This window comes from Centruroides sculpturatus, unplaced genomic scaffold (assembly GCF_000671375.1).
Source record: "Centruroides sculpturatus isolate CEXI.00-Female unplaced genomic scaffold, Cexi_2.0 scaffold117, whole genome shotgun sequence".
Taxonomy (NCBI): domain Eukaryota; kingdom Metazoa; phylum Arthropoda; class Arachnida; order Scorpiones; family Buthidae; genus Centruroides; species Centruroides sculpturatus.
In genome coordinates, this window is record NW_019384308.1 from 358,395 (window position 1) to 383,554 (window position 25,160).

Consider the following 25,160-nt stretch of genomic DNA (forward strand, 5'->3'; position numbering starts at 1 on the left):
ATTTACTTCTTCTATTTATATATATATATAAATAAAATATCTTTATTTTATTTTTCTGAAGAAGTAAATAGGTCTCTTTCAATTTATCTTCAAAGAAAATTGCCATTAAATTTTATAAAAAATATAACAAATACAATATAAATATAGCTAAATAACTGCTATGGTAAAAATGTCAGCAAGCTGCTTCTGAAGATTCAAACTAAACTCAAATAAACAAAGTTAAATTTCACAGTTTATGCATGGCAATATGAAAATGTACAATAGTGTGTGCTTTTAAATTATAAATTACATTAAATGTACAATACATCATTAGACTACATCACCACTTCTAAAGTACAAAAATTGAAACAAGCAATTATTTTATGATGACATTGTCACAATGCCAGACTGCAATTTTTAATCATGTTTTAAAATTTATTTAATTTAAAATGCTCTCTCCCTCAAATTAGTGGTGTCTTGCCCCTGTATATCATACTTTTCCTGTTAGCAATAGTGTCATGCCAGTCATCCATTTAACTCCTTTTGAAGGGAAATTTTTGAATTGAAATAATGTGACTTTGGTTTGCATTAATGTTGATACATTGTTAATCAGGGTCTCCTGTCCCTAATCCTTCCATGTCTGGTCTTGGCTTTCATCTATCTAACTCCATTCTCAAGATTAAGGAAGGACATACAACAGTGTGATTTTATAGGTCTTCAATTTTTTCAAATTGCAGCCCAATAATAATAATAATTTCATGCATTAAAAATATTTTAATTTGTTATGTTATTTTTATTTATTTATGTGGAAAAAATAATTTGCAAAATAAATCTTTCTTCTTTTTCCAGTGCAAATATAATTTTGTTTTTTCAATAAAAGAGGAAGGATCATATTGAATATTTTATGTTGTTTGATATCTTCTAAATTTTTCTGTTTCAGATAATATCTCTTAGCACAGGTGCTCAATTTATTTATTCATTTATAAAATAATAATATATTGATAAACTGCATAAAAAATTTTAAGCTTCAAATATCAATAGTTTTTTAAAGTTCTTGTTACAAAAAATCATTTATTATTAATAATAAATTAATGTTTATTTCTTTTTTGAGTTTATTAATATAGATTTTAAATATTTAAATACATTTTCATGATTATTATTAATTCTCTTATTTTTTTTATTAAAATGTTTCTCTATATCTTTGTCTTTACATATTAATATATAAATAAATTTCAAAATTAGATACATATAATTTAAATTTTTCTCTTGTTCCCATAAGAAGAATTAATCTATACATAATTTTATACAAATGTTCAAAATATTTCAAGGTCTTTGTTAGAAACTAACTACAATCTGTAGATAAAAGTTCTATCAAAACAATAGCTTTTTCTGTTAATTTCAATTGAATTTATGGATATAAGTAATAGATATGTATTATATCAATCGTGCGGTTTTTTCTTTTAATTAAAGTGCGGTCCAGACAAAAAAAACGTCTGTTAACTTCTTCGGATCTAACCTATGATGTTTAATCAATTTTTTGAAGAAATAATTTTTTTAAAAAATTGACATTCAAAAGAATGAATTTATGGAGTTTTAGTTGTGCAAGTTATAAATATTGTATAGTAGGCATTTAGCATTTTCCTTTAGAATTTGAACATTTTTTTTTCTTATAATTTACAAAATGGTTGTTTAAATGTATCCCAAAAGATTATAGATATTAACATACTGGTTTGTGAAAAATAATGTTAATTTATTAAACTAGCTGACTAATCTTGTTTTTACTGCTCCTGATAATTAATTATCAAACATTTTCTTGGAAAGATCTATTTATAGAATAACTGTTAAACAAAAAAGATCAATTTTTGCTCAGTTAGAAATTGAAATATATATTTATATATATTTCAGTTCCTAGGATTCATTATTTTATAAATTTTAAAGAACAGCTTATTGGAAGAAATATATCATCATTCAGTTATCACTTACTATATTTATGAATTTAATAGCTGATTTGTGATTATTTTAATAATCTCTTATGTAATTTAATTTCCTAATTCAAATGAACAATTGAAATTAAAATTAAAATTTGATTTCCAAAGATATTGTATTATTCTGGGCAGTGATGAGTAATCTTTTCTGGATTTGGGCTGCAAGGGAAGTTCTTAGCTTCTGGCAAGCCATATGCAATTTTTTCTTATGAAGTTGCAGGCTTTGTGCCTGCCAAGTACTAACATACTCCATTAACTGCCACTTGTACTTTTTATTAATTTTATTAATTCAGTACACTAGGTACTAAATTAATAAAATGTTAATGATATGCAAACTAGTAATATTTAGTTTATTTGCATCTTTTCACTAGTCTAGATTAGTTTGGACATTCTTTGTGACAAATATAAACTTAATTATGATTGTACAATGGGACAAGATAAAAAATGGGAAAATACAATTACATTGCCAGAGCCTCCGGAATCATATACACCATGTATCGTATAAGTGTCACAAGTAACTTGCAGCGTAACTGTATAAAACATTAAGTTCCTATCACAACCAAGGGTGAAGAGTTAGTATACTACTTACTGGTTAAATTCTAGAAGTAAAGCAAATCATAATTAGTTAAGCTTTAACTAACTCTTGATTCTTAATTGTGAATATAGCCATTAGAGTAGTATACAAACCACAGTTTATGTTCACAAAAGTTGCAATTTAGACACTTTAGATTGTTTTAAATTATTATTCCTATTCCTTCACTTTGCACTAATACTATAAATCACAAACTGGAATAATTTGTAACAGTCATTGCTGAAATTTTTGGTATCAATCCTCATTCAAAATTTATACACAGAATATATCATTATTCTATCTCATCTTTTGTATCATGACATTTAGTTAAAACTTCAAAATTTATAGGATATTTTCAGAGCAAGAATGGAACAACGCACATTCCAAAAAAAAAAACAAAAAACAAATTCAAATTCATTTGTCAGTCAAATTACTAAACTTCTAAAGAAGTTTTGTCCTTTCTCTGTTAGGTGTAGATGGTTTCAGGATTATTTTCTTAATTTCAGATCTTTTTATCTTTTTCTTTTAAACTGAATAAGTAAGACTTAAAATCCTCCAATGATTTCTTTATTAATTAATTATTTTAATTTTAAGAGACTATATAGAAAACCAAAAATAATCTTGACTTGCAATAAGTGTTCCTAAATGAGATTTTGATTATTTTCAATAATGATAACGTTTTCGATGTGGGAACTTTCTTCAAAAACCAAATTTTCAAACAAACCATTAACTTATAATTTTCCCAGTTTAGTCACGATTTCCGAAGACCGCATCGGAATCATTTCGAGACGCACAATAAAGGTTTACTTGGCGATAGTGTAGCCGGTCCCTTCCCTCGCCACCCCATCACGGGCATGCAAAAACAGGCACTCTTAGTGTCCGCAGAGCAGAGAGTAAAAAAACTGGCCGGACCCATTATGGAAACGAAATCTTTAATGGTCTTTTCTTAGTGCCAACAAGGCAAAGAAATTTAACACTGAAAGTTATCAAGTAAACCTGATATCTTGTCAGTCATTGGACTTTAATTTAACACTAAAATAATAGGTTATACCTTATCTCTCTCACACAAAAACAATTAATTCGTTATTAAACTTAACTTTTACGCGTGATCGCTTGTCCCGTTCGATTGGATCTAGTAAACGATGCAGAAAAATCCGAAATTATGTAAATTAACACCATTACGATTCCGACATTCTGCACTTACATCCGTATAAATAGGCCTAAAACCTATATTATAACGTTACGACACTTGTTTACAGTTTCTACGATTCTAAAAGGCGTGCTTTTCTCCACGCGATTTAACAATTTACTTTTATAATTAAGAAATTTTCTTATTTAAGAACACTTTCTAAAAAGAATCTTAAACAACCATTTACCTGTCGGGTATTAATTCGAATTCGAAGTTAATTTAGCGTTCGTCGGCGATTAAACTTCTGTTTAACGTTTATCCGTTCGGTTGCCGTGGCAACCATATAAGGCGACCTCTACTTTTATAAATCTAAGATTTGTTTTTTTATATTTTTATTCAACGATTTTTAATTTTTGATTAAAATGTCGTTATTAATAGCCACGACGATTAAATAACCTCTGCTAAATTTTAATTACACTTTTTAAAAAATTTTGTGACGTGACGGAGTCCGTTTTATTCGTTATAATCCTACGTACTCGCCGCTATACACGTAGTCTGTTCAGATTTCTATCGTGTATAACGGAATCTAATAGTTTACTTTAAAAACGACGAATACATATTTAATCATCCAATTTAAATGACGTTAATAGAGCAATTTTCGGCAAAATTGCCGTTTGAGTTGTCAAATGCTTACGCTAATAATATAATCTATCTCACACCAAAATCTATAAAATTTAATTCCATAAATGTAAAAAAAAAAAAATTACGGATTTTTACGTTCATTGGTTCTCGTAGAACTCGATAAATTGCCTAAATATTTTTTGCATAATTATCCTTTTTCTTTTAAAAATTCCAGGCAAAATATTTACATTTTGTGACCTGTACTTCATACTTTAGAATCCGAATTATGAAAGTCTATAACTTTACTACTATAATTTTTTTTCTTTGCAAATCTCTAAATTAAAAAAAAAGAAAAGTTCATTAATAATCACTGGAAGTGGCATCAATGGTTTAAGGCCGGATCCCACGGGTGTAATACGTCTCTTTGTCCCGACCTTAAAAATTAAAGCGCTTATTGATTGGAGGGGGGAATCGCCCGTCTCTCTTCGAATTTCTAAATTTATAAGGCAAATTAAGCGGTTTTGTACAAATTTCTAAGCAATCGCCACCGTTAATCGTTCGCGTTACGAGACGACAGCGTAAATGAAAACAGGAAGATAAACGAGTCGCTAATTAGAAACCCAGCATTTATTAATTCACAACACATGGTATTTCTCTTTACAGGATTAACTGAAGACACACAGGAACTGAAACAATCATACCCAGAAGCTGGTCGAGTGATGAACACGTGTGATTCGTGCGCAACGACGGCACGTCTTCGATTAGCTTCGTCTCCAGGCTCCAAAGTCTCTATTTTATTTTTTTTTTAAATCACTCATTCCGTATTCTATTCGACAAGAAGATAGAGAAACTAGTACTAACTCTATTAGTGCTGACTTAACACTGTGCTTAAGTTATAATTATTTTTTTTTTTCATTTTTATCTGCAAAAAAGCTATACAACCATCCATCAAAGGATAAACTGACTATGCGTTGTCGACACTTTGGAACCGTGTCGAATCGAATTTTTAACAGCTATTTTTCACGTTCCAAAGGTGCCTCTCGTGAGAGCTACAAAAATATGACCTTTCCATTCCATAGTTAACAAACAAATGCTTGGTGACAGGAGTAAGGCTCTAACAGATCACTAGGACAAACAGGCAAGGTGAGCCGTACTTATCCGCCTCGAACGGAGACGGCGCTAACACTAGGGCCGCTAATACCAAAATTTTCCGCTAGGGTGAAGAAACTGTCTGGCACTTGTAGCTAAGACTTCAATTTTTTTCCATCGAGTAAGTTTTAAAAAAAATAAATTCAAATATTTCAGATGCATCTGAACAAGAACTTATACATGTATATATATTTATATTATATAAATATATAACGTAAACTTTTTTTAAAGAGTGGAATTTCTTACACTGAGTTTCGTACTTGTGTTTCCAGATAGAGTAGTGGGCCGTCCGTATATATTCCGACTATCGTTACATTTAAGAATTTGGGTCACCACCATAGTATTTATTGGCAGAATAAAGTTACAATGATTATTTTGTAACAAAGGCACGAGTTTGATCTATGTAAAATTTGGCTAACCGTTAATTTCCCCACAAAATTTATACTGGACATCTCTGATAGAATCACGAGCTAAACTAATACATCTAAGCTAGATCGGGCTCGTAAAGATAATCGTGGAAAACTATGAATTTTTTTTCTTCTTTTCGTAACATACAATAAAACGAAACAATGCTTTAGATACAATAAATTCTGCGACTACAAAAAGTTGCACTCTGCCCGTTACCCGCAAGTGCCTCTGTAGCTTCACTCCAGGTCACATGCATTTTTTTAAATCTTTTTTTTTTTACAGACCATTGATTTTTTTTGTACTCGAAGACAATATTACACTAAAACAAAATTATCATGCAATATTCCTACAACTTTGAGAAGAAATAAGATAACCCTGAGGTAGTAATTCACAATTTGTTACCTGCAGAAAGCCAGGAAAGTTGCACATAATGTTGGTTAGAAATCCTGATCACAGATGTCGAGTTGTTTACACATTGAAGGCATGCACCTGTATATTATAACTTTAAACCACGAAAGATTTGTTTACGTATCACATCTAATCACTCCCAGCGATGACGGTCTCTACTTGTTTTGGTGGCGACGAGCGCGGCGTCTTCGGACTCGGTGCCGGTCCGTTCGTCCGGACAAAGGAAAAATATCCCCACCGTCCGCCTTCGTCTTCCGAAAAAAGAATCTGCACTCTTACGAACGACGTGCCACGGTCGTAATCTCCGTGCGTTGATTCTGAGAAAACAGTAACGAGCTGCTTTCCTACACAAGATATATACAGATGTGGACAAGAAAATATGCTGCTCTTCCTGCTGATTGTAACCATGACTGTATGCATACATATATATACACAACACAAGTAAAATACACTGAAAATTACAGCAGGTAGATGCACATCACATTAAAGCTGTTTTTTAAGTTGGAATATACACATAAAGCTTCTGCATGTACAATTGTACAATTTGCACTCTTAAGGTACTAAAATGGCAGGCTACAATACCAGCACAATGCAAAGCTGCTAGTTTGGGAATTACCTCAAAAATATCTTTTCATTCTTTTCTCTTACATACAACAAAAACATACCGTGCAATGGTTTAAAACATATGTAAAACATTTTTAAACTTTTTAATAATATAATTTTCAACTAAAAGATTGCTTCGTTTTAAAACAACCGTCAATATCGTCTTCCATTTAAACAGTCAATACCAATAACAATATTTTAAATTCGAATGTTTTTATTTTTTGTAATTCCCAGCAAAAAGCAGCCTAGCCATATTCTTTCACTTATTTAGAATGCAGTGTTTTTGTTTTTAGATTTCGTGAAAATTTAATTCCGTCGATTTCGTCCCGGTTGCCACCCTTTTCGAGCAGTCTTTCGGGCAGACAATAGAGAACACCGACATGCAATAACGAATCTTTGTATTTAAGTTTGATGTTCAACAGAGGCACACGTTGCCAAATGTCAAGTCACGGAGAACATCCATTACAGATTAGAAATACATCACAAACAGCTGCACACTTTCGTCGTAAAATCTAAGTCCAGTTAATTTCAAGGAGGTTCCGACAGTAGCTGTTGGAGAAGACTTTTTTTCTGGTCGTTTGGCTTAGAATCCTCTACCTGAAATATAAAACGGGATTATTGGCACTTGTTGCAAAATAAAGCAGCGTGCGACGACGCCCGTGCCGGACAGACTCACCCGTGGACTGTTGGTCTGAACGTCCGAACCTCCCGCTATGCTTAGCAAAGGTTGAGAGTACAGTGCGGGTGACGATGGCTGACCTTCGTCTAAAAAAATTTGAAAAAACATTAAATTGTTTAAAACTAACAAAACTATCTCGTATATTGTTAATGAAACAAACATACTTGGCCCGAGTTCTAACGACAATCCTAGGGTTTCCAATTCTGCAGTAAGCGACTGACTACTTGGAGGTGTGGGAGCAAGGTGAAGCTGATGCTGCTGACCCTAAAAATTTCAAAATACATTTAAAGTTCATATATGATAATCTAGATTTACTTTTTAAATATACATTTAATAATCTTACAAGATTTCAGCTATTAATATTGATACATACAAATGCTAACCACACACATGCTAATTCTTTATGGTTTAATATTCTTTGATTTGTGTTAAAAATTCCAAAAACATCAATTCATAAGACTTCTGAATTGTTTCAAGTTCTTAAGCTAAATTTATTAGAAATTATTAAATGGGAAATTTTACAACTGTTTGTTATTTTATCTGTATTATTTACTTCCTACTATTTGTGAGGTAGAAAACTTTGCATTATTTAAACAGAATTTTAAAAATTTTGTTATGGGCCAACCATGCAATTCATTCAGATTAATTTAAACTGTTCCCTTAAACTATCTGCTATGTGTAATTATAATGTGTACAATGACATGAACATTCAGTATTTTTATGTAGAAACAAAAGTTACCTGTTGCTGTTGTTGTTGCTGCTGCTGCTGTTGTTGCTGCTGCTGTTGAGTTCTGGCACCAACCATAGCCCTCAATTCCTGTCTGACATATTCTGACGTCATTCCCCCGTTGCCTCCTCTGTTTCTAAAACCAAGTTTTGTAATCAGATTTTGGAATTTTGGCTTACAATTTTTATTCAGGTGGAAAAATGAAAATAATATATATATTTAAAGAACAGAGAGACTAACCTCTCCATAGCATTTGTGGTAAAGATCTGCTGATCGAAATTAAATGGTATGCTATCTGAAGGAATAGTATAACTTATCGTAGAAACGGTCGGCATTCCGCTGGACGAACTGTAATTGGGAGTCGGAGTGGCCGACAGAGACTGAGTATATCCTCCGGGAGAAGGTTGGGGTTGGGGAGACAGCAAAGGATCGCCGCCTACAAAACCTCCCTGAAGACTTCGTGGAGAATTGACACGACCTATCCATTATTAAATATAATATTTAACCAAGAGATAATATATGAATTTAAAATAAAACAATAATTACCAATTAAAAAATATTCTAAGACAATTAGTCAATATACTATAAATTAGAAAGGTGAGAAACTTAGTCTTTCATTTTAAATTCCTAATTTTCATATACAGTACATTCAATTAATTGTCTTAAATATCTATAAATTTAAAATTGGTCTTTATATAATTGCAAGTGAGTAAGTTGTAGATTTAGTACTTTTTTTAAATATCAACAATAATTTTAAATAATATTTTCATTTAATTCAACATTGATATTAATAATTTATATCTTTATAATGTATTCACAACACCTTTAAATAGGTGTTATGAATACATTAAAAGATGATTAAAAAATGAAACAAATTTATACCTGGAACAGACACGACCCTCTGTAATCGTTGCTGTAAAGGCTGCTGCTGAAATACATTCATGTTACTGCCGGGTGACTGGGGAGGATACGGTGAATCAGGTTGGTTAGTGTATGGTGAATTACGAGAAGAGGTTAAGGAACTTGGACTTGGCATGGAGCGCATTGTCATTTGTCTCTGCTGTGCAGGAAATCTCACTTGACCAGCAAATGCTGCTTGCTGAAATAAAAATTAATATATTAGATTTTTTTCCTTGATGTAAAATAATTCTTTCCAAACTTTATTCAGACCTGAGAAAGTTGAGCATTAAGCATTGGATTCTGTTGCTGGAGATTATTTGAATTTTGATTCTGAGTCGGACGCGAAGTCCACTGGGGAGGTCCCGTTCCTGGCTGTGGCGAAAGTTGTAAATGAGGTGAATGGGTCGGAGACGGAGAATGTCCTTGGTTGTAAGAAGGAATGGGGTGTGGAGAAAGTCTATGCTGTGGCTGCGGTTGCGGTTGCTGGTAACTACTAACTGGTGGCGTCGGACTCGGAAATGACTGCTGCGACAAGGGAGAATAAGGCGGGTGCTGCCCGACTCTCTGCCCGGGAGACAACTGCGACGGAGTCGGTGGCTGTTGAATCGGACTCGGCAACTGACCCATGATATTTGTATTATATCTCGGAGACAACTGCTGTTCGGGGACATTTGTTGGTCGCTGCTGTAACAAAATAGAACTTAGAACTGTGTGTAAAATTTCAAACTTGTCAACAATTTCAGATAAAGTATAACAACAAGTGTTTTCAAGAATAATAATTATTCTTGAAGACACGTGTTATTGTACACTTATTAAGCAGCAGAAACAGAAAATACACTTTCAATTCTGCTTTGGTTTTTATTTTTGAGGAAGAAAGACACACAAATTCAGAAACAATTTAAGAACTCTTTGACAGAAATATATACAATGATTATTTCTTAAAACTCATTTCACCAAACAATACATTATAGACATTGACAGATTTGTAAATTATCCCAAAGACATAATTGTAATTTTTGTAGTTCACAGAATGGAATATAATTATACAGTTGATAACACTGAATAAAGGAGAGAAATAAGCTAATGTTCAGTTAGAACATACAAAATTATTTTTCAAGTTTTAGTAATGAAAATTAAATCTTACATTAAAGAACTGTACTATATTTAAATAAGATCCAACTGTTAACTGTAATAATCAAACATGAAGAGATTGACAGAAAACATTTGTGTGAAAGAAAAAAGTGGGAATTGCTACACTTTCGTTTATATTTCTAATTTTTTACTGAAATGTATTTTTTAATTCTGTCTAAGCAAGCTACTTTTCACACAAGTGTATTTCCGATATAAAACTTTATGCTGCAAAAGCCTTAAGAATTTTCTAGAATTCTGAAAAACAGCCCTCACCTGTAGAGCAACGTTGGGGGCAACAGTGTTATTTAACAGTTCGTTCATGTTCTCTGCAAATGTAGGCGGACCGGTCGTGGAAAGGGCTTCGTTCAATGGTTGTTGTGTCTGCATTATTAACTGTTGTTGCTGCTGTTGAACTTGAAGTCGTTTTTGTTGTTGTTGTAAGTATATCTTCTGTCTCCGTTCCAACAGACTCCGCCTCATCTTTTTAAAAAGGAAAAACAAAAGATTATTTTATAAATTTATTTAAAAAAATTTTATATATGAAAAATATAAAAATAGAAATTTAACTTTTAGAATTTTTTTGTTTTGTTTCTGATAGTTATTTAATTAAATGTAGAATGGCAAAGCCAAATAATAAGTGCCAAAATATAAAAACAAGGAATTGTTTTTTGCATAACAAGCACAATGTCTTTTGTTTTTAATAAGCACAAGTTCCATCTGTTGATACTATGTCCAGAGGCTCTGTGTTTGCTAACTGATTTATGTACCTGACCAGAATTGCACCTATAATACAAAAAAAAACTTAAAAATGTTACAGGTGATTTTTAAATAAAAAGTGTCATGGCTGCAAGTAACCAAAGAAGATTCCAGTTGGATTTTCTACAAGAGTTTTGACAACTTAACAGGATGGGAGAAATGCCATGCATTGAAGAGGGAAATATAATAACTTTCCAAGACATCAAGTTGATAGAGCTGTTGTGCTTAGCAGGTGTACAACCACCAAGCGACAACAAGAAACATATCTGTGCTATATTGGAATTTATAGATGAAAGAGAACATACTTTTTCAATGCCATTTTAAGTAAATAATACTGTGGAATTAAATCTTTATACATTCTGCACTATATAAACTTAGATTATTTCCAACTTTATTTTGTTTGTATTTAGACAAAAATTTCCTCTTTGTACAGTAGCCTTACATCTTTCTGAAGAGCTTCATGCTTACAAAGATAAACACCTGCTTTATTTGTCCATGGACAGTTTTTTTTTCATTTCCCCCCAAAAAAAACCTTTTTGGCACTCAGATTATTTATTTATATTTATAGCCTGAAAAAGCTAAATTACATATTATACATTTAAAATATTAAATAACCTCACCAAAATAAGGTATTTATATAAAATTTAATACTTTTAAAATTTTGAAAACTAGGAAATTATTAAATTTATGAAGTTGTCTTAATTTTAAGATTAAACGAAATTCTCTAATTGTTTGTCATAATCTTTGAATTTTCTTTTTTTCACAATATTAAAATTACAGGTATACTTTGCCTTATGTCGGTAATTGATTCCAGGAGAGGCGACTTAAGTTGAAAAACAACGTAAGTCAAATTTACTTGTCACTAGGCTAAATCACAAATAACCTTTCCCAGTTCTGTATTTTATTTATAAATGCATTTTTAATAATATATGGTTAATAAGAATCTATTTTAAGCTTACAAACAAATAAATTTTAGTTTTTAATATAGTACATAAAAAAGTAATCTAAATTTACGAATTCATGTACGTACAGTACATACAAGACTTATAGATGTACATTGTGTACTCTTTATTTGTGAATGTGGTTTGCTCTAAGACATTATAAAATATGATAATTTTGTAAGGTTAAATAACAAATACAGTTATTAACATTATCTTGCGACAGTAGAAAATAAACTAATTTATATTAAATTTACCAATATCAAATGGCGCTGACAATGATGCCAAACGGTAGATATTGGAGCTACTGTGGAAAACACCAAAACTGAGCACTTAAAGACTGCTAAATAAGACAACACAATGTTTTCATGTTTCATTCTCTAGGTTTTGTGATGATTATATTAACATTTACTGTAAATGTAATATTTTAATATGATTTTATGTGCTTTAACACTTTTCTAGTGATATTACGACTTCAATATTTGTGGTGGATGGATGTAAAGTGAACAAAATGACTTAAACTTGATTTTTATTTTTCCATATATTTTTTGACAAACGACGTATAATCGAGAATGACGTAGCTCGAGGTATACCTGTATATACAAGAACTTTTATTCCAACAACTTACTTGAGGTACAGGTACGTTGGAAATTCCTGCAGGAAACTGCGTTCTTTGTACGGGCACATTGACAGTAACTTGTTGACTGTTGGGCACGACGGGTGCTAACATACGATGCCTCTGATTGGGCACCATGGTGCTACCATATGCCGGTGGCTGGGTAGCAGATTTATAATGACCGGTGGCGGGAAATGCATTGGGCGATAATGGCGAAGGCGACATTGCCAGTGGAGGTACGGGACCGGACGCCGTCGACCCCGAGGAGGAAAGCAGCGGTAGCGACTGACTGGCAGACACCGGAATCGTAGACTGGGAAACCGCATTATTTGGCAGTTCGTAACTCATCAGCTGTTGCTGAATTACACTGATGGCCATTTTTTCATTTAAATCTGGGGTTGTCGCCACCGTCGTGGTGGGAGTTGACGGACCTAACACTTCCAATAACTTTACTAGTGTTGAATCATCGGCCGTTGACGGTTCTATATTCATCTCTTCTTCTAGACTCCATACCTTTACAAAAAAATAAACAAAATAAGTAGAAGTATGATTGAAAAACTGTTTTGATTATAATTGTTTTTTTAATATTTAAAGCTACAAGTATTACATGATAGCCAAACTGCTGCAGAATATTTAAAAATGATAAAATATGATCAATGAAGAAATTCAGTTTGATGGTGTTAAATTTACAAAATTCAACAGTTTTAATAAACTCAGATATTAAAGAAAAACAGATCGAAAAAGGAACAACATAAATATGAAGCAAGCTTAACATAACCATCCCATTTCAGGTCCGTTGTACATGTTCCCTGTACAACAGACCAGAAGCAGGACAGTCAAGCTGTTTGAAAATGTTCGTCATTTTTAAATGTGATTAACTCTGATATTTTTTCACATATACAAAATTGCTTTGTCAGGAGAGGATTTTAAACAAATAACATACAAATATTTAGAATAGTTTCTTCAACCCAAAACAAGGTTATATTTGGGATATGTTATTGATAAAAAAATATAAGCCCAATAACAAGCCCATATTTTTGTCCACAATATTACTGGGTTAAACCATGACCTTAACTGCTATCTACAGAAATTTATTTAATAGTTAAAAAATTTAACTATTAAATAAATTATTTTTAGTTTGTGTATTTGTAGTTTTTATGAAAATATACTAATTGGTTGATGTATTAATTTTTACTTAACATTTTGTATTAAGAATGTGAAGTTGAAAACTCTTCTAAATATTTTGTATGTTCTAAAATTTTTTTTTTGACAAAGTGTTTAATTTTGTAAATTTATCATCAAACTTGGTTTCTTAACTGATTATCTTTACAATGGTGTATGCCAGAAATTCTCAATGGGCATTGTGGAACATTTTGGGGAGCCATGGGAACTATCAGAAGGGTCCAGTGAAGCTATAAGTGCTAATTTACAAAGTAGAATATAAAAATTTCTTTTCTTTCTGTACAAATTGTCACATTAGAGAAGTCCTACACAAAAATCCAATAACAACATAAACACAATTCAGGAAAGAAAATTTATATGAGGAAATAAAACAAAAATTCAAAGATTTACTCTGAATGGATCAACCATGCATTTCTAGTAAATGTGGTTATTATGGATCTACAAGTCAGTAAAATTCAGTATAATGTTATATATATCTGTTAAAAAAAAAGTAAAATGTCAAAATTTAAAATAATGGAATTATTATTTTATTATAGCATTTTTCACATACAATATCTGATTTTAAGAATAATTATTGACATTAAACAGGAAATACCTATACAGTCGACCCCCCTATAACACTGTTGATAATTCCGTTTTATATGAATTCCATGTTATATGAGTCACTTAGATTTTTACAAATACATAAGCCGTTCACAGCCTGGCACACGTATTTGTAAAATCTAAGTGACTCCGTACAACATGGAATTCATATAAAATGGAATAATCAACAGTGTTATGGGGGGGTCAACTGTATTCTACTTTTAGATTATTATTTTAAATCTAAATATATCACACTAACCTTATAATGCTTTGCAGTTATTTTGTAACATATTACAAACATTTTTGATGAAGGGTTCCAGAAAATAGTCTGCAGCAGGACAAGTATCCCTACTGTATTACTATACTGTATGAGCGGCATATGCAGTCCCTATATCGAGAAATTGAGACTTATACTAATTCAAAAATAGCCTACAGATGTAATCTGGATGTATTCGACATGCTAAGGAATGAGAAAGATTGGAAGGACATCGAAAGAGCGCTGGGAGTGTATAAAATTTCGCTCAAAGATAACAGATTGAATAGAGATCTTGTATGTATCAGATCTACAAAATCACTCAAACAACTACTCCATGAGCATAAAACCAATATTGAAAAGAAGAAAAATACTTCCATCTTAGCTATATATGCCAATGAAAATGGCATTACATCCAAATTACAACAATCAACCATGATCTGGCAAATTCACCATATACACCAAATTAGAAATTTGGAGGCATTACAGATTTCTAAAGCAAAATGCCAGGGCCTTTTAATCAATTTTAAAAACAAAAACAACTCTCGAGGGCATGGCAGGCTACACAATCTGGCATTATAACTGCTGACACAGGCACACATCATTAAGAATTTAAAAAGGAAATTTGAAAGAAAATAGAACGCATCAGAAACGGAATAGAATGGGAATCGCACCAGAAAAGGTCTTTGGGTGGAGTACCAGAGAAAAAGGTCTTAGGGTGCACTGAAAATGTTTGTGATACGTTACAAAATAACTGCAAAGCATTATAAGGTTAGTGTGATATATCCATCAACGCTTTGTTTATTTTAAATCTAATTTATAAAATTGCATTTGTAATATAAATATAAAACATATTAGTTGAACAAATTTATCATATAAATTGTTTACTTATTCTTTTATGAAATCATAGATTATGGAAATAAAGTAATGAATAAAAATCAGAACTAAAAGTTAGAATAAAGGAGCAGAAGTATGACATTAAAAAAGGGCACTGCAAAACAATTTTGTCTAGTATGGCACAGGTAGAGGACTCCACAGTAAAATGGAATGAAGCAAGTATCCTCAAAACTATGCGCTAACCATCATTAGCAATGAATGAATAAAAAATTGAAATTCATAAAAGCAAATTAATGGATAGCTACTTAAATGCCTGGAATGCAGATGGACTACATTCTACATTAAAATTCTGTATAAAAGAAAATTTAAAATATAACAGCTCCTAGTTTGTACCCACCCTTATATTTTTGGATGCATTTTGTTTATCTTATTCTTATTTATATTGTTATTTTATTCATCATATATATCTTTGTATTTTATTTATTTAATGGTTAATTTGACTAACATTGCATTTTAAATTTAATGAATGAATGTCCAAACTCTTTCATTTAAATGTTCATGCTTGAATTCAGTTATACCTGAGAATGACCTATTCTATTAAGTTGAAAACATTTGTGTTTTTTGTTTTATAAACATATCTCAGCAGCAGAAGGTGGTATTGATAATTCATTACGTATAAATCAAGTATCTTAGACAGCATAAAATTAATTAATTGCTATGTAAGATACAATGATATTGATAATTCATTAAGTGAAGTTTAGTTTTACAAGCAAGAGTGCTATGGCTCTAAACCCAACTAGAACTTACTGTAGGGTATGGAACACACAGATTTGGTCACACGACATGAAAAACCCAATCATATTAAGAAAAAATGACCCAACAACTAGAAAGATTAATAAACAATAGGATTACAAAAGAGTATAGCAACAATAATTGGCTTAATAATAATAGTTGGATCAACAAATGGTTTATTAGTGCACAACCAGTATCATCCTAAATTGAAAAGAAAAAAAAAAAAAAAAATCTATTAGTCAAACATTACTTCCTTTCACAAACAAAGCTCCAATAAACAGTTAGCAACTCTAGGGACTCATTCTTGCATTTCACTATTTACTCAGATGATGATGTAAGTTTGTTTTTGTTTTGTTCTGGTACATGGGTCTTAAGAGGTCAGAGTACCAAGTTATAGTGTAGTAAAAAATTAATCTAATTATCAGGTAATGCATCCTAGAAAGCTGTGTGTTTTATTCAAATTCTAATTATTAGCTACATTAAACATGCTTCAGGCTGTTACAATAAAAGAAATTAAGATTTAAGTTCTCATAATTCAAACCTAAATTTCAAAAATTTCTTACAAAGGAACCAAATACTTGCTTTATTTGAAACACCAATCATGTGAATATTTAGATTATTTGTAAACTTAAAATTAGTTTCCAATTTAATTATAAAATGACAAATAAGCTTACAGTTATCCTATGAAATTCAGTTGAAATTTCAGAGGATAATTGAATTGAATTTCAACTGAAAAAGAAAGAAAATAAACCTAAAATTATCAGCTGGAATCAAATGAAAACCAGACAATCATTAAAAAAAAAAAAAAAAGAATGACTAGTTTTTAGTTTCAAGCAGTGTAGTCTTCTTATAGCAGAATTCCTGAAGTTGGACACCTCTATAATTTCAACACTCTCCAACCTTGGACACCCTTTTGATGGATGCTAATTATTACCTATGTATATAAACTGGACACCTCCCTATCTTAGATCTTGGATACTTATACTATGTTAGAGCCTCCAAACTTCAACTTATCTAATTATTAATATAATAATGGTTTTTATTCTTTTATTGTTTATTTAATGACGATGATAATGATAATAGTTTAATAGTAATTATTATTCTTATTAATAATTAATTATATCATCACTATTAATAATAATTATTGCTTTACTTCAACTTATCCACAGGCACTGGAAGGCATTAACAACTTAAAGCCTTCTTTCCAAACTGAAGAAAGGATAATACATATCAATCTTGAAAGAAAGTTAAAATGTTTGACATGTAAATATTTTATCTTTTCTTATTTTGAAAGATAAAAAAATAAATGATGTATTTATATACTATGTATGTACAGTGCATATATATATATATATGTTTTCTTATTTTATAAGTTGGACACTTCCCTAGTTGTATAATTTGTTGGAACCTTCAGTGTCCAAATTAAGGAGGTTCCACTGTATAAATATCATGACAAGTGTAATAACTGATTCATATCAAACAGCTGTCTTTGCATGCAAAAAGACTGGTTTTATTCTAATAATTGACATGAAAATCAGAGGTTAGATAACAAGCATTATGAAGAAAATATTCATTTTTAACACTAATAACAGAACATTTCATCAGAAATGTATAATTATACGTAACAAATGATGATGATAGTTATCACTTTGTTATATTCATAATGATGGCCACTACTGAACAGCATACAGCTGTCATCATACTTGGAGAGAAAAATTGTTATAAAAAAAATTAACAGACAGATTCAAATGAAAGTTGGAGACAATGGTAATTTTTGATATCTAGAGGAAAAAATAGTTCTTACATCTTAAAATTATAAGGAGTTTCATCAAAATTACAAATCAGTAAAATTCAGTATAATATATATAAAATGTGCACATGCTAGATGACAGGCAAAAACCTTTTGTTTTGGTTTATTCATTCGTTTTAATGAGGTAAATATCTCAGTTATATATATTATAAAATTGTCTTCTTTCAAGATAAATAATTTCTTAAAGCAAAAGTTTAATCTGATTCTACATGTGCATCCACTCTTCGAATCCAAAAAATAGCAAAGTGAACATTTGTCATGTCACTTGTAAATGTTTTTTAAATTTATATTGCTTTCCACTGTAATAAAGAATAAATTGTACCCTAGCAACAAATTTTTGAACTAAATTTTTTCTTCACCACAATTCCATTGCTTCAAGGATACAGTAGAGCATCGTTTATCTGAATCAATTGGGGACTGGGGTTGTTCGGATAACTTATTTTTTGGATAACCAATTATGTATGAAAAAATATATTAACCTATCCTGTGTTGAAAATTTTCTCCGTTGCGTATCGCTTTGCGTTGAATTTTTGTTGATGTTAAGCCTAATGTAAACTTTTTAAAATAATAATCGTGGCTATTGTATTGTAAAAATTATTATTTTTTTTTACAAACAAAATAAATATATTGAAATATATAAAAACAAAAAAAAAATCATACTTTACAAGTTAATCTAGTATCAAAAACCTTCGATTCAGCACGACACACAGTCCTCAGAAAAACACCACACAAGTGCCAGTGCTGCCAGCTAAAACACACACATCAACAAAAAAGATATTGGAGTAGCCAAAGATTGCAGCGCCACAGAACTAGCGAAAATTTAAATTTGCTGACTGGAATTCTTTCGGATAAACGACACTCTACTGTATTCACACAAAATATGAAATCATTCTGATGAGTTGTTCTTATTTCAGACCATTGTGAAATCAGAACTTTAATTATAATCACCCTGTATATTAAATTTCTATTTATAAAGAAATTATTAATTTTTGGATTCTTCTGAAAATATTATATCAAAATAACAATGAATAATTTCCTTTACCTGATCTAAAATTTCAGATAACAATGGATCAGAATGATTGGATGCTGTCCCTACGGCTGTTCCTTCGGGAACTTCATTAAGTCTCATATTTGGAACATTTTGAGAAAACTGATTATAGTTTCCCGATGTTTGTTGTGGAAGGTTAACTGAAGACGAAGCAGTATTTGTTGTCGACGATGGAACCATATTCCGATGAAGCTGGTTTTCATCTGCCGAGAGAATCTTGCTTAGAAATCCAGGTGGCTGAGACGAGGAGAACGAAACTGGACCTGAAGTCATAGCTATCGGAGAAACTGATGTTGGCTGTGCCAATGTAATGAGAGCGCGAGAAGTGCCAGTCACCACTTCTTGCTGCAGAGTAGTTGCTACAAGACTACGATTTGTATTTGGTGCTTGTGTATAACAAAATTGTGCTCCAGTAGTATTAGGTGAAGTGCTATTGGCAGGATTTGGACCAGAAGTCGTGTAAGGAGTGTGAATCAGTTTCTTATCTAAATTTTTTGGCAAGCGATCCTGAGGCAGTTGAGAAACCATAGAATTGGCAATACTCGTCGGGACAGATGGTGCAGTCCGAGGAGTCTGAGCCAACATTGAGAGCAGCATTGGATTCCGAGCAGCCATGTTTCCCTGTAAAATAAAGCAAATTACTCATTAGTTAAAAAAATTATCTGTACTAATTCCTAAACATCATAAATAATTTAATACTTTATTTATACCAAATACAGTGTCTACATCAGCAATGACTAAAGTATTCGATTAGTGGGCCAAATTGTGCAAAAGTCATAAGTAGGACAGCCATAGATATTTTGAATATTCCATATATACAAGTAGTAATCCCATTTTTATCATTAAAGCAATGTTTCAAATATGTTTATAGGTGGAATTTGGCCCAGGGAGGCCGTAGTTTGGGCACCACTGATCTAAATGATAACTTCCAGTTATTCAGAATTTTCTAAAACATAATAAGCTTATTATAAAGTTTTATCCCCTCATTTGCAAATGAAAGTATTTCATGAAGCATACAACTGTTTGGAAAACTAGTTACATTATGAAGCAACATACATTAATTCTAATCTATATATATATATATATAAATGGACGTGTGTGTCCCTATATTTCACTTTTCAGCCAAAACTACACATTGCACATGAATGGTGTTTGTATGTGGTAGTAGCCCCCAAGTCTCCATTCGTGCACTATGGTGGTTGCAACTCGATAGCTATAAGGGTGAGGGAGATATGGGGGCTTAAAGTGGTTGACTTCAAAGATTTTCTATTCGATTTAAAAAATGTTTGAACCATTTTAAATTCGAATTGGTTCGATTATAGAACGATTGTAAACTTTNTTCAATAATCAACAAAGTTTTGATTCATGCAGATGTTAAACTATGTGAAAATTTAAGAATTTGGTGCAGTTAAAACCTTTTTTAAATAAAAATTTGTAGAACAAAATTGAATTCGCTAAGGATTTAATATAAGTTATATTTCTGAAATGCTTTTTTTCTTTTTTTTACAGATTTTTAATTAGGGTTAAAAATGATACCACCACTCTTAAATGAAGTCACTAGCATGGAACCAAACATCAAAAATTGAAATCGGGGCACTTGCTACTGATCAATGAGATGAAGCAAAGCGGGTCCTTGCAGCTAGTTTGAGATAAAAATCATTTTTGTCCAAAATAAGTATATTAAGTACAGTCAAACTTCCATATTATGAACTTCTATATAGCAAATTTGTCCATACAATGAATTTTATCATTGTACATTGTTCTTTCAGCCAAAAATACAAGGGGCAGTCAAAAAGTTCCCAGAATTTACCTACAGTTAGAAAATGCAATATAAGATAAGCTTACGCATTGCCGTGGCAGGAAACTCAGCATGTTTATTTGAAGTGTGATAATCCTTGTGCAAGTTTAACTTTGAACAGTCATTACTGTAGTGTCTTTGTTGGGTGTAACTGCTTATCATTCGGTGCAATGTGCCAGTTTGAGCAGCATGCAAACATCAAGTTTATGTGCAAATTGGGGAAAGTTTTGAAGAGGTTGTGTGATGCAGTATGGAGGAAGCGGCCCAATAAGTAGCATAGACAGTGGTTTCTTCATCACAAAAATGCACAGAGTCACACATTGCTTGTTGTGCAGCAATTTCTTGCCAACAAAAGCATTCCTGTCATCACCCAGTAACCTTACTCTCCAGATATTGCTCCCGGTGACTTTTGAACATTCCCTACTCTCAAAATGGGCTCAAAGGAACACATTTTGCAAGCAGGGAGGACATCATATCAAGTACAATGGTCCAACTCTGGAAGATTCCAATGGAAGCATTCGGCACCTGCTTTCAACAATAGCAGGATTGATGGTACAAGTGTGTCTGTGCGGGAGGGACCTACTATGAAGGTCTGAATTGCCATATTATGCGCCATGACAGTGCAGGATCACAATTCCTGGAACTTTTTGACTGGCCCTCATATATGTAAAATTGCTTTCTAAATAACAAAGTCAAATTTCTATATAACAAAACTTTTTTAATCTGTAAGGATCATCAGCCATTAAAAGTTGATTACTTTATCTGGGTTAAATTCGAAAATAAGTTCAATTTCAGGTATCAATCTGTAAACCCTTTGTAAAACCGAGCCCAGGTGTGAGAAATACTTGTCCTTAGCTTTTAAAACCATCTTGTAATCTGCCACCAAATCGCTACCAGTTGTAAAGAAGGGAGGGGAGAAATTAGGTCCAAATGCTGTTGTTGACAAATGATTTACAATTAAGCAATGTCAAGACCATTAAAAAGTGATAATTTTGACAACTGCTAGACTAATTTTTGAGGTTAGTGAGATTTTATTTTGTTTAATTAGTAGTCCAATTTAAATTTGAAGAACTGTTAATATAGTGTTTAAGCTTTACTAAAAAAATTAATGGTTTGTGGGAAGTTGATAAAGGCTCAAAAAAGAAACATTGTAGAAAAGTTTGGAATTCCTGCGAATAGTTTATCATAATAACAAAACACAAATCAATTTTAAAATTAGCCGCTGACATGAAACCTACAGGACCTGTATTTACTTTGAAGTAGATAAAGCAATTTTAATGCTCTTAAGCATGAAACATATTATGAAGAGAAAACATTTTTTAATTTTTCTCTACAATGAAAATGTAGTTAAACTAAGTTATAAGTACAGTATTTTAAGTACACATGTACACTTACTTAAAATTAAAACCGTTTATATTATGTTTATATTAATTTAAACTACATAAAATAACAAAAAAAATTACATTATAATATTTTATTTAGCAAAAAGTATAATTTCTGTATAACAAAATTTCCCTGTAGTGAATTTTTTCCAGGATTTATCTTCATTATATAGAAGTTTGAGTGTAATTATTTGATAAAAGGAAGAGAAAGAGTTTATGCTTCTCTTCACTCAGAAATAATTATAGTTAATACAGTATAATAAAATTTTGTTTTCTAAATTCAGAAACATTAGTAAAAAGTTTTAATTTAGGTTGTGTGTTCTGTGTTAATTTAGAATTTCCAAATAATGAGAATTATGGAAAATTTTAGAGGCTACTAACACAGGTTTCTGATCACTTTATATCATCTACATTAGCTTATGTATATAACAAATGGTTCAGATTATGTCTATGTTACTGCGGTAAATATACAGTACTTTGGGAATAATTTATATATATATATTGAAAACAAATCACTAATAAATAAAATTAAATAAACATACATTGTTAACTACATTAGCTCTTTTGGGTACAGAATCAACATTGCTATCCAAACCGTCTTCGGTGGATTTTCTTTTTGCTACGGTATTCATAACGTCAGCAAGTGCCGAAGACAGACCCGAAGTACTTGGATGTTGATTGTGTTCCATTCCAAGTTGTTTGAGAAACGAATCATTTGACTGTCTTCCATTACCAATGTTTGATTCAATACTATTCTCACTCTCATTCTAAATAAATAAATAAAAATACATTCATTTAATGAAATTAAAACAAACAAATTTATAAAAAAAATATAAATATACATAAATTTAAATAAAATTATTTTATATTACTATTATCAGTACATTTAATTGCTAAACATGCCAAACCATTTAAAAAATCTATCAGACCTAGCAGAAAATATGTTGTCCAAATATCTTTAACATAGGCATTTTACAAAAAGTAAATATTGTAAATATTGAAGTTGTTTTCAAATAATAATGGTAATTTTTTTTTGAATAAATGTTACATATTTCATCTAATTAATTTATACATTTTAATCAAATATTTCATACAAAAAGAGGAATTTAATTCCAGAAATAAGATAATTTCATTTAATAAATCCTGCAAATTAACTTTGGAAGTTAAAGTATTCATATAATAATATAAACAAAGTAAAAAAAAAGGAAAACAAATTTTAAAGAAAAATTCCCTAATAAAACCAAAATGAATAAAAAAAGTGACAAACAACTAAACTATGAGTAATGTCAGCAGTACATAATTTACTGTATAATTACCCAACCATTGCAAGAGTCATTTCAAAAGCTTTATCTAAAAATAAATATTTTCTATATGTTGTCAGAAATTAGATAAGTGAAATAATCAGTAAGGAAATATAAATACATTTCCTTCCTCTATAGCAGTCGTGTTGATTGGAAAGCTCAATGAGAAAATGTTATTAAGTTCCTTTACAAATTAACTAATCTTTATTTAATCTGTATTTAGAAAATTATATCTAATTTCATATTAAAACTACATATGTGTTTTTTACATTTTTTAAAATATGAATTATATCTTTTCTCCCAGAATGATGGTATTAACAATTTACCTAATAATTTATGGAAGTAATGAGATAAATAAAATTCTATTATTAAAAATATATACATTTGGAATAAATTACAAAATAAGTAATTTTTTAACAAATTTNGCAAATAAAAAGTTAAATAGTGGATGAAAGATAATATTAAATGAATATAATTAAAATTTAGTTTTGTCACAATTATATTATTATTATTATTATAAATATGAAATTTTTTTGTAGTTAAAAATTCTTACAATACAGTTAAATAGACAAATAGAAAAAATAGAAGAAATATTTTTAAAATTTGAAATAATAATAATAAAGTTTTCAGTAAAATGGATACTAGTATAGAATTTTTATTTACATAGCTTTCTTATTACAATATTTTCTTGCAGATGCCGAAAATAATTTACTTTATATTTCACAATTAAATATCTAAAGATAAATATAAAAATGAATATCATTTGCAATATGTATACAACTGAAAGAATATTGCTTCAACTATATATATATAAAATCCTATTTTTGGAGTGGACAACTTAAAAATGAATTTTGAGAATTAACATTTTAGAAGAACCTACTTTCTCATGATTAGTCTTTGATCTGCATTAATATTTGTACTTAAAAAGCCATAATAAAGCAGTATGAGTTACATTGGATGAAGAGACTATCTGTGATGTTTTCAGTCATTAATCAGCACCCTTATATATGATCCTTTAATTCAGCGATTCCCAACCTGGGGTATGTGATAGGTTGTTTAAGGGTACAGAAAAAAAGTTAATTATTATGTCAGAAAAATTAATATATTATGTATCACAAATTAATAGTATTAAAAATTATTAGGTAAAAAATGTTCATTGCAACAATCACAAACTTTATTATACATTTCAAAATGCAAAAATAGAAATAAAAACTTATGCTGCCGATTGTACTGTACAATGCAACAGATCAATAAATGTTGCACAGTCAGTCAATGCTAGTGGGGATACCATTATGTGTGATTAGTGATTACGCTACGGACTTTTGATGGTGGAGTGTGTTACTGTTATTATTATTATCTCTCAACAATATCCCCACGTGTTGTTTGAAAAATGTATTCTTTTGTTTATAAAAAGTATTTTTTATTGTTAGCAAGCAAAAGGACATAGCCAGTTTATCCAGATTTCCTCTACAAGTGGTAATTTTTTTCATTATTTATTCAGTATTTTTAATAATTTTTTATCGACAAGACTATGCTTATAAAGTCGTACTGCCTGCTGTGTTACCAGCTTAGAGG

General features: G+C 30.7%; 2 protein-coding genes across 2 annotated transcripts in view; both read right to left on the reverse strand.

The window, feature by feature from the left end:
- LOC111619996 (zinc finger C2HC domain-containing protein 1A-like) overlaps window positions 1-4,285 on the reverse strand; it is a 34,034-nt gene extending 29,749 nt beyond the window's left edge. The window contains exon 1 of the mRNA XM_023361840.1: window positions 3,912-4,285. The gene's annotated coding sequence lies outside the window, so the exon portion shown is untranslated. The remainder of the gene's footprint in view (window positions 1-3,911) is intronic.
- A 605-nt stretch (window positions 4,286-4,890) lies between these two features.
- Window positions 4,891-25,160, reverse strand: part of LOC111620008 (nuclear receptor coactivator 2-like) — a 67,302-nt gene continuing 47,032 nt past the window's right edge. The window contains exons 12-22 of the mRNA XM_023361850.1: window positions 22,827-23,051; window positions 19,099-19,725; window positions 12,613-13,113; window positions 10,564-10,770; window positions 9,430-9,843; window positions 9,142-9,358; window positions 8,500-8,737; window positions 8,272-8,395; window positions 7,697-7,796; window positions 7,530-7,618; window positions 4,891-7,450 (exon numbers count right to left, since the gene is read on the reverse strand). Coding sequence (XP_023217618.1) covers window positions 7,382-7,450; window positions 7,530-7,618; window positions 7,697-7,796; window positions 8,272-8,395; window positions 8,500-8,737; window positions 9,142-9,358; window positions 9,430-9,843; window positions 10,564-10,770; window positions 12,613-13,113; window positions 19,099-19,725; window positions 22,827-23,051 — 2,811 coding nt within the window. The 3' untranslated portion in view covers window positions 4,891-7,381. The remainder of the gene's footprint in view (window positions 7,451-7,529; window positions 7,619-7,696; window positions 7,797-8,271; window positions 8,396-8,499; window positions 8,738-9,141; window positions 9,359-9,429; window positions 9,844-10,563; window positions 10,771-12,612; window positions 13,114-19,098; window positions 19,726-22,826; window positions 23,052-25,160) is intronic.